This window comes from Furipterus horrens, unplaced genomic scaffold (genome assembly GCF_987537825.1).
Source record: "Furipterus horrens unplaced genomic scaffold, mFurHor1.1.pri manual_scaffold_5, whole genome shotgun sequence".
In the NCBI taxonomy this organism is placed as follows: domain Eukaryota; kingdom Metazoa; phylum Chordata; class Mammalia; order Chiroptera; family Furipteridae; genus Furipterus; species Furipterus horrens.
This window is the reverse complement of record NW_028327175.1, coordinates 117,095,855-117,105,446: the sequence shown is the minus strand read 5'-3', so window position 1 is coordinate 117,105,446 and position 9,592 is coordinate 117,095,855. Positions and strand designations below refer to the sequence as shown.

Here is a 9,592-nt window from a genome sequence, read left to right as displayed (position 1 = left end):
GCCCCTCATCTTGGCCACTCTGTGTGGGTGTTTTCCTGCCTGCAATCCCCCCTCCCCCCAGTCCTGGGACAGAGAATAATACATCAGCTGGGGGCACTCCCTCTTTCCTCCAAGCCCTTATACCCGGTTCCCCCGTCTGCCCCTCTCCCCATGCCGCTGCAGGACCAATTCTACCTCACTCTCTCGGCCTTTGTTTCAAGGTCCTTCTTTTCTGGGCAGCCTTCACTGGCCCCTTGAGTGTAGTCAGGTGCCTCTTCTGGGCTCCCAAGGCCCTCACCTACCCTCAGGTATGACCCCTGGTGACAATTATCCATCCACTGGACTGAGGTCCCTCAGGTTCCACTGAGTCTAGTCCAGTCACCTGCCTTCTGGCTCAGGGTTCAAATCCAGACTCACCACTCACCAGCTAGGGTACTTTGGGCAAGTCATTAACCTCCCTAAGTGGCCTCAGTTTCCTCATCGGCAGAATGGGATAATAATAAGGAAATTTGAGGTTAACTGAGGTGATACCTGGTGCACTAAAAACTGTCAGCTGTTACTGTTATTTCTCTTGACCCCTCCCTAGGCATAGCAAGGGCCCAGCTTGAGGTTTGTTGATTAAATGAAAGAAGGGGAAGATACATGTCTGTTTCAGAGGAGGAAGAAGCCTGCTTCTCCTGCTTGGACTAGGGATATTAAGAGTATGGTCACTGAGTTAGGGAAGACCTGACCTCAGGGTGGGGGGCGGGGCTCAGAATCAGGATGGCAGGCTCCACAGGAAGAGTGGGGAGCATCTTGCGTCCAACACCTGGCCAGGCCTCCTCCAGCAATTGCAGCCCAAGGGCCCTTTGACTCCTTTTGGGGGGCTTCCAGGAGCTCAGGGGTGAGGTAGGATGAGGGAGACCCAGTTGCCCAGCCCTTCCCAGGCAGCCTCATAAGTCATAGCCACCAGAGCACCTGGCTGGCCACACCCACCCGGGCTTCCTGGCAGTGCACGTAAAGGGTGAGCAGGGTGAGTCCTTGGGCTTGAGTGACAGGGCCCACAGGAAGGTGGCCCCAGGACTGGCGGCCACTGGGGGCCTGATTCATGGCTTTCCAGTAAACGGGTTAACGGGATCCCAGAGTCCTGGGCTGGTGCACGTCTCCCAGCTGAGTCAGGGCAGCTGGCCCCTGGAGGCAGTAGCATTTGGAGTCTCTGGGTAGTCCCTTGCCAGCCCCCATCTCCCCAAAGCCCTGGGGCCTCTCCAACACCTCATACCTGAGCCTTCTGCTAGTGAGGACTCAGGCCCTGGGTCTGAGCACCTGCCCCTTCCTTTCAAGCTGTGAGGACCTTTCTCTGCACCCCCAACTCCTTAGTCAATGTCAAGGCCAGGTCCAGTTCCCCTAAACTGCCTTCCTGAGGCCAGATCCTGGGCCCACAGCTGGAGCTTCATATCCAGAGCCTGAATCCATTGGTCCAGTCTCGATGCAGGGGTCTCAGCTAGAGCCCCCCAACTCCCGTTAAGGCTCATTTCCTCCTGGCAGCCCCACCCCCTCTGGTGACCTACAGCCCCAGGTGGCAGGGACTGAGCCACTCACTGGGGGGACTGGTCTGACAGCATTCCACCTCCCAGGATAAAACCTGGGGTGACCTGCAGGAAACTCTGCACACTCCTGGTGGCCAGCACAGCATAAGATCACTAGACTGTGACCCCCACCCCCACCCGACATGCTTGTTTCCAGAATCCCCCCAGTCTTGGGTGGGGGCTGTCTCGGAATCTTAACCTCCCTGCTGCTTCTGGCTTCTACAGGTGAGTCCTGAGGACCTTCTGCTCCTTCCTCTTTTCCTCCCTCTCTCTCTGCCCCTCCAGGAGCACCTCCTCCTCCCTCTCAATTCAGCCATCTTCCTACCTGAATCCAGTCTCCTCCTTAGTGCTTTGCGCGCTCTCTCTCTCACCCCACGCCCACCCCCACACCCACCCCCCGCCACCGTCTGCCTCTCTCTCCTGTGAGCTGACTGTGCCATGCCTCGCTTTTCTCCATGGCCATGAGGATGAAATGGAACACTGCAGGTAGGTACTAAGAGGGCTCACATGCTTCAGCTTTGGCAATTATTATTGATCAAATTTATTGTTGTCACCATCTCCCTCACTCTTGTTTCTTCTGTCTTCTGGGGCAGCAGCTTCCAGGCCTTGGGCTTGGGGGATGGTGGGGAGGGAGTCTTAGGTCACTGCTCAGGTTTGAGAAGGAAGCCTGAGAGGGTCAGGTGTGTGCCCACTTTCTGTGAAAGGCTTCCCAGGAGTTGGTTCCTCATCCCTGAGAAGGTGGGATGGATCCTGGGCACAAGCTGGGGAGAGCTGGTGGGTCAGGTAAGGCTCAGCTTATAATGAGAGCATGAGGATTCCATCCACCCTACCCAGGCTCCAGGAGAAGATGCCCTACCTGGGAAGGCCTAGAGGGGCCTGGGAATGAGACTGGAGCGGGTCACTGGGCATGGGGGAAGGGAGGTAGCCTCTCCACTAGACACTGTGGTCTCCTTTCCACTGGGCACTGGAGCCTCTCCACTGACCTGACCCTTTCCTTCTCTTGTCCTTAGCCATCTTCAGTGCTGCCAAGGCACCTGGTAAGTAGGAGATGTTCTGAGGGTAGGGGGAGTGGAGGAAGCCTGAAGGGAAGGGCAATGTCTATGGGTCTGCCTGTGGGGGCCAAGTCAGAAGGAGGCAGTGGGGCTGAGCTAGAGGGCAGGCAGAAAAGGAGGTCCAGAGGGCAGAATAGACACTGGGATGTGAAAGAGAGAACCAAGTGCAGCCAGAGTCCAGAAGGGCGGCTGAGAAGGTAAAAGGAACAGAGTTGTGGGCAAGGTTGAACCAAGTGGAGGGGAAGGCCAGCCAAAAGGGAGGGCAGAGAAAGGGTAGGTCAGAGAAGAAATAGCAAAGGAGGGGGAACAGGCAGGACAGAGGGCACAGGGAAAGACTGTAGAGCACAGCCCTAAGTATCGGAGGTAGGTAAAGGGCAGGTGGAAGGGGAAGAGGACTGTGTGAGGGGATGACAGAAAACTGAACCCTCCTCCACCAGCACCCCCGGCCTGTGGGAAGCCCCAGCAGCTGAACCGGATCGTGGGTGGTGAAGAAAGCGCAGACGCCGAGTGGCCCTGGGTTGTAAGCATCCAGAAGAATGGAACCCACCACTGCGCAGGCTCCCTGCTCACCAGCCGCTGGGTGGTCACTGCTGCCCACTGCTTCAAGGGGTATGACAGCCAGTCTTCTCCACTTGCGTCCCCAGCTTTCTGCCCCATACCTGGGCTCTTCACACAGCTTTGGCTACCAGGCCCTGGTCCAGTCCAGGGTCCCTCAGGAGGGACCCTGCTCCTTCCCAGAAGCCTCTTTTGCTTTTGTGGGGGCTTCTTGTGTGTATTCTTCAGGCACCCCTCCTAGATCCTTCCTGGCCATCCATGGTTCCTGGCTGACCCCAACCCCTTCCCTCTTCCTTCCAGCACTCTGAACAAGCCATTCCAGTTCTCTGTGCTGCTGGGTGCCTGGCAGCTGGGGAATCCTGGCCCAAGGTCCCAGGAGGTAGATATTGCCTGGGTGTATCCCCACCCTGTATACTCCTGGAAGGAAGGTTCCCGAGCCGACATTGCCCTGGTGCGCCTCGAGCACCCCATCCAGTTTTCTGAGCGAATCCTTCCCATCTGCCTGCCTGATTTCTCCGTCCATCTCCCTCCAAACACAGACTGCTGGATTGCAGGCTGGGGGAGTGTCCGTGATGGAGGTGAGCTTCTTCCCCACCAGGTGGTTGGGGACGGATAAGGACAATGGATGGTGGACACTCAGAAACAGAGGTGCCATAGCAGCAAAGCGTAGAGACTAAAGGCACAGCGTGACAGGAACAGATGAAAAGATGAACTGCATCCAAAGATGTGACATCACAGAAGCCTAGATGGACAATTTCAGGTCATTTCTAATTAAAAGGTATCCTTGGCTGTGTTCTGAGTCAACAGCAGCAGCCAGATCAACTAAACTATTAAGAGATCTGGGAATGGCTGAAAGGAAGCAAGTGTGGTGCCAAGCTGGATACAATAAATATGCAAACAGCCCTATGATTCCAAAGTGGGAACAGGCACCCCTGGTGGCAGCATGCTGTAATTGCAGGCAAAGGTCCCAGGAGGTTATAGTCTCCCTAATTGTAAAATATAATTGCAAACTAAATTCGGAGGTTTAGAAAAATCATCTAGAAACACAAAGCAGATTAGTGAAAGTAAGAGAAAGTGAAGCAGAAAAAGATAAGAGAAAGAGAGAGCCTAAGGACAAAGTGTCATAAAAATGGAACTTTAACCAGATTCCAGAAGAATTCAGAGAAATGACTCAATTTGGGGTGTCTGAAGATCCCATGACTGAGATTGCAGCCAGCCTCCCCATGGATCTACTTAGGGGCTTCTGTGAGAAATGGAACTGTGAACTGAGAGGATCTCCGATCCCCCCAGGCTGTCAGGGAATTCTTCAAGTCCTCACAGCATTCCACACTAAGTGCTCATTTATTGAATACTTCGTCTGTAGCAGTCGCCATGCTGAATAAAGTAGTGCCTAAGACAGGAAAAACCTGGGCCATTTCTTCTAACCTTTTGTGGGCATCAGGGATCTTGCTAACAATTCAGAGCTTCAAGCTGCATTTTATGCTCTGATTCAGTAGGTCCAGAGGTGGAGCCCTGGAATTTGGGTTTCCTGCAGCCATCTTGGGAGAAATGATCCATTAGCCTTTGAGAAGCACCGCTAAAGGGAATGAATGGAGGAGGGAATTGAGGAGGTAACCAGGAGAACTTCCCTAGCCTGACTGTCTCCTCCCTGCTCCCAGTGCCCCTGCCCTACCCTCAGATTCTACAGAAGCTGAAGGTTCCCATCATTGACTCAGAAATCTGTGGTCGCCTGTACTGGCGGGGAGCTGGGCAGGGAGCCATCACCGAGGACATGTTATGTGCCGGCTACCTAGAGGGGGAGCGGGATGCCTGTCTGGTGAGTACCCTACCTTATTCCCAGCCCTGACCCCCTGAGCTTCTTCAGGGCTGGCTGGGCCTCTCCCAGAATCAGCTGTGAGCTGCAGTGCCCCTAAATGCCTACAGAGCAGGCGTCCACTGGGTTCAGTCACTCATCCATTTGTTCATACATCCAACATATACTGAGCACCTCAGGTGTCCAGATCCCACTCGCAGGAAGCTTGCACTCTCCTGAGGTGGGGGTCCTACATCCTCCACCACAGACCTGTCACTGTGGTGGACGGCAGGATAGTGTTGTGGTCGATTCCTGGGCTTGGACATTATAAGACCTGATTGCAATTCCTACTCTGCTGCCCCTGGTTGCCAGCTTGGGCAATTCATTTCTTCTTTCTGAGCCTCAGTTTCCCCATCTGTGAAACAAGTAACAACACTCTGCCTCACCTATGAGGAGGGAGGTCTCACACAGAGTATCTGTCACCAGAAGTGAGCCCAGAAGTTGTCCTACCTGGCCCTTCCTGCCTCTGGATGGAGAAATATCTCCCCCCTCACAAAGGGAACTGTCTACACCTGCTGCCTTATGTGGGTCCCTAACCTGCCCTCCTCTCCGTAGGGTGACTCCGGAGGCCCCCTGATGTGCCAGGTCGAGGGCATCTGGCTGCTGGCCGGCATCATCAGCTGGGGTGAGGGCTGTGCAGAGCGCAACCGGCCCGGTGTCTACATCAGCCTGACCGCCCACCGCTCTTGGGTGCAGAGGATCGTGCAAGGGGTTCAGTTCCGCGGACACTCTCAGGGGAGCGGGCCATTGGGGTTAGAAACCCGGGGATACAGGGTGACTCGAGGCGCCCCAGCAGCCTAACCACGTGCAGTTTCCTCAGTTGTAAATAAGCCATCTACCTCTGGAGGGCGCCCGCGCGCCGGCTCAGGGTCACTTCGGCTGGGAGACCCTGCCGTCGCCCCGCCCCTGGCTCAGGCTCTACCCCTGGGGCAGGGAGTGCCTTTGTGTATATACGTTCATGATTTTTTTATAGTTATTTGTAAGCCCGCCTGCACATTTTATTTATTCCCCAAATTTCAATAAATTATTCTTCAGGTCCTGTTTTCCCCCTTGTATGGAGACTCTGGGAGGCAGGGGTCCACTTGGGGTTGAAAGGAAATGTAGGGTCCTGTCCATCTGGGGTTCAACATCCTGACCCTTGACTTTTGCACTGTCCTTTCATGTAGCAGAGCTACATGAAAACCCCTCAAGGGCGTGGGAGCTGCAGGGCCCTGCCTGTTGGGCTTTCAAACCAGGGCTGGGTGGGAGAAACCTCGCCCATGAGAGTAGGGCATGGCCTCCCTTCTCCAGCGCTGGTGGCCTGTCTCCACAGCCCCAGAAGCTGACTCACCAGTGTGTCACAGCTGATTCTGTGAATCCTCCTGTGGATAAAGGAGCACAACAATGAAACAGCAGGGCTCTAGGCTCATCATGGGCTTGAGTCACCCGTCTGTACCCACAGGGGTGGCTTGAGAGCAATGTCCCAGGCCATAAGGAGTCTCCTGGCTTCCTGCCCTGCTGGAGACCTAGGTAACACTCCTGTTCCCTTAGGATGGCCTTTCCCATGATCCACTCTTCTGCAGTTAGGCCTCTGGCCTCCCGGATCAGCCCTGTCCCTCCTCCCCACCACACCCTCCACATCTGGAACCCCATCCTAGTCCACCTGGGCTTCCCTAAAATAGTTAATACAAAAGAGATTCATTCTAAAGCAAAGTCAAGAAAACAACCAGATCCAGTCATGCTAAAAGAGAGAAGTGTCTCCAAGCAGAACCAGGGAGTGAAGTGAGCTTTTTAGAAGGCAGCACAGATTTTTGTTTGTTGTTTAGTATCCTTTATTGGGGGTACTGTTCTAAAATGTTTTGATTACATTTAGGTTATTACCAGATCATAGTAAATGCTGTGGGGTTGGTTTTTAATTTTTTTTAAGTATATTTTATTTTTCCCTTTGCCCTCCACCACCCAGTACCCCCCTTCCCTCCAGCAGTGCCCCCCTCTGCCTTAGTTCATTTTCATGGGTTGTGCATGTAAGTTCTTTGGCTTCACCCTTTCCTACATGATTCTTAACACCCCCCTATTTTGTTCCTACCGATAATGCTTCTTGATCCTTGCACCATTTCCCCCTTTTTCCCTCTTCCCCTCCCAGCTGATAACCCTACAAGTGATCCCCACACCTATGATTCTGTTCCTGTTCTGGTTGTTTGCTTAGTTTGTTTTAGTTTTTGTTTTCTTAGATTCAGTTGTTGATAGTTGTGAGCTTTTTGTCATTTTAATGATCATAGTTTTGATCTTCTTTTTCTTAAATAAATCCCTTTAACATTTTATACAGTAATGGCTTGGTGATGATGAACTCATTTAGCTTTACCTTGTCTGGGAAGCACTTTATCTGCCCTTCCATTCTCAATGATAGCTTTGCTGGATAGAGTAGTATTGGTTGTAGGTCCTTGCTTTTCATCACTTTGAATACTTCTTGCCAGTGCTTTCCTGCCTGCAAAGTTTCTTTTGAGAAATCAGCTGATAGTCTAATTGGGACCCCTTTGTAAGTAATTCTCCTCTTCTCTCTTGCTGCTTTTAAGATTCTCTCCTTATCTTTAAACTTTGGCATTTTGATTATGATGTGTCTTGGTGTGGTCCTTCTTGGGTCTAGCTTGTTTGGGACTCTCTGTGCTTCCTGAACTTATATGTCTTTTCCTTCACCAAATTAGGGAAGTTTTCTTTTGTTGTTTTTTCAAATAAGTTTTCAATTTCTCACTCGTCCTCTTCTCCTTCTGGCACCCCTATGAGTGGGATGTTGGCATGTTTAAAGTTGTCTCAGAGGTTTCTAATCCTCTCCTCTTTTTTTAAGAAAATAATCTTGATTCTTCTTTCTTTTCCAGGTGAATGTTTATTTCTTCCTTTTATTCCAAATCATTGATTTAAATCCCGGCTTCCTTACCATCACTGTTGGTTCCCTGTATATTGTTCTTGTTTTCACTTTGTATAACCTTCACTTCTTCCTTTATTTTGTGGCTGTACTCAATCATTTCTCTGAGCATCCTTATCACCAGTGTTTTGAACTTTTCATCTGATAGGTTGGCTATCTCCATTTCATTTAGTTTTTTTTCTGGGGTTTTGTTCTGTTCTTTCATTTGGTCCATATTTCTTTGCCTTCTCAATTTGGCAGCCTCCCTGTGTTTGTTTCTGTATATTGGGTAGAGCTGCTTTGACTCCGTGTCTTGGTAGTGTGACCTATTGTAGTAGGTGCCCCGTAGGGTCCAGTGGCACAGCCTTCCCTATCAACCAAGCTGTGTACTTGAGGTGCATACTTTGTGTGGGCTGAGTACACCCTCCTCTTGTAGTTGAGCCTTGGTTGCTGTTGGCAAATCAATGGGAGAAATTTACCCAGACCAGTCAGCTGCAAGGACTGGCTGTGACCACTGACACCAACATCCCCACTCCATGGAGGATCAGCTGTGCAGGGGCAGGGTGGTGGTGCTCTGATGTGGTCTGTACCTGTCCACTGGATGTGTTGGCCCTGGGGTTTCCTGGGTGGTGCAGACCACGGTCAGCCCCCACCTGTGTTTTGCCCTGGGCCACCCTGCCTGAGCTATAAAGCAATCTGAGATGGCTGTTACCTGTGCTGGGCTTGGAGGTTCTCAGGCAAAGCCAAGCTGTAAATCTAAGCTGGCTGCTGGGAATACCAGGCCTAGAGCTCACTGAGGCCAGCTGTTGCTTGTTTGATAGGATTTAGGACGTTGTGAAGCATGAGCCAAAACCAGCCACTCATATGGAAAAGCAGCCTGGGTGGGCCTGTAAATTGGGTGGGGTGGAGTCTCTGGGGATCTCCAAGGTGGGTCAAATGGTGTTAGCCAGGTTGATGGAGTCTCAGATATGGCATGAGCTTGCCGGTTCTGTGGGGAGAGGGTTTAGAAAAGAGACAATGACCTCAGCTCCCTTGATGCCAGACACTTCAGTTCCTCCCTATATACCACTGGTGCCTTTCAAACTGCTACCCTGGTGCTGGAGCGCAGAGGGAGTGAGTCTGAGTAGGGACTTATCCTCCTGGCACTGGAACCCTTGGGTGGGGTTGGGACTCCTCGCTCCTGAGATATGTCCCTTTGTGGTTAATCGTTCCCCACATCTCAGCCCCCGGCAACCACCCATCTGTTCTCTGTCCCTACAGTTTTGCCCTTTCCACAATGTCATATAAATGGAATCATATAGAATGTAGCCTCTTGAGTTTAGCTTTTTCCCCTGCATTCAAGACTAGAAGGAGGAAGGTGGGAAAGGATAATGTCCTTTTTATCAGGAAAAACAGTCTTCCCCAGAAACCATTAGACATCTGTTTCCATCTCATTGGCCAACACTCAGTCCCATGGGCACTTGTGACCTTGCCGGAGATTAGGGAAGTGAGTGTTTAGCTTTTCCAGTCTCTAAAGTGGAGAAAGCAAAGGATGGAGTTTGGGAAGGAAGGGTGTTGGCTTAACTAACCAAAGAAGTATGCCACCTAGGGGGATGTTGTGGGGTTAAATGTGTGTTTTTTCACATTTGTTCTGAATGCAGAGTGGAAAGGGGTGGGAGGTTCCAGGGTTGGGAGGGAAAGTCTCCTCAACAGTTGAATATTTGAGGAAGGA

The 9,592-nt window shown here is 51.8% G+C and overlaps 1 protein-coding gene across 2 annotated transcripts; it reads left to right on the top strand.

Moving 5' to 3' along the window:
- Positions 1 to 1,619: 1,619 nt before the first annotated feature.
- Positions 1,620 to 6,039, top strand: PRSS22 (serine protease 22). 2 transcript variants are annotated; one of them, XM_090279173.1, is made up of 6 exons: positions 1,620 to 1,769; positions 2,555 to 2,581; positions 3,034 to 3,205; positions 3,452 to 3,729; positions 4,810 to 4,967; positions 5,559 to 6,039. In XM_090279173.1, exons 1-6 carry the CDS (start codon positions 1,688 to 1,690, stop codon positions 5,802 to 5,804), a joined length of 963 nt encoding a protein of 320 aa, XP_090135299.1. In that variant the 5' UTR covers positions 1,620 to 1,687; the 3' UTR covers positions 5,805 to 6,039. The 2 variants fall into 2 exon arrangements, with proteins under 2 accessions (XP_090135299.1, XP_090135300.1); XM_090279174.1 differs by lacking the exon at positions 1,620 to 1,769 and adding an exon at positions 1,960 to 2,030.
- The last annotated feature ends 3,553 nt before the right edge of the window (positions 6,040 to 9,592 follow it).

What these genes read in the sequence shown, in the direction of transcription:
- PRSS22 (XM_090279173.1), top strand. Translation starts at nt 1,688, where the DNA reads ATGCTTGTTTCCAGAATCCCCCCAGTCTTGGGTGGGGGCTGTCTCGGA. An exon ending in GCTGCTTCTGGCTTCTACAG is followed by an intron (nt 1,770 to 2,554) that starts GTGAGTCCTGAG and finishes TCTTGTCCTTAG; the next exon opens with CCATCTTCAGTGCTGCCAAG. An exon ending in GGGGAGTGTCCGTGATGGAG is followed by an intron (nt 3,730 to 4,809) that starts GTGAGCTTCTTC and finishes CCCTGCTCCCAG; the next exon opens with TGCCCCTGCCCTACCCTCAG.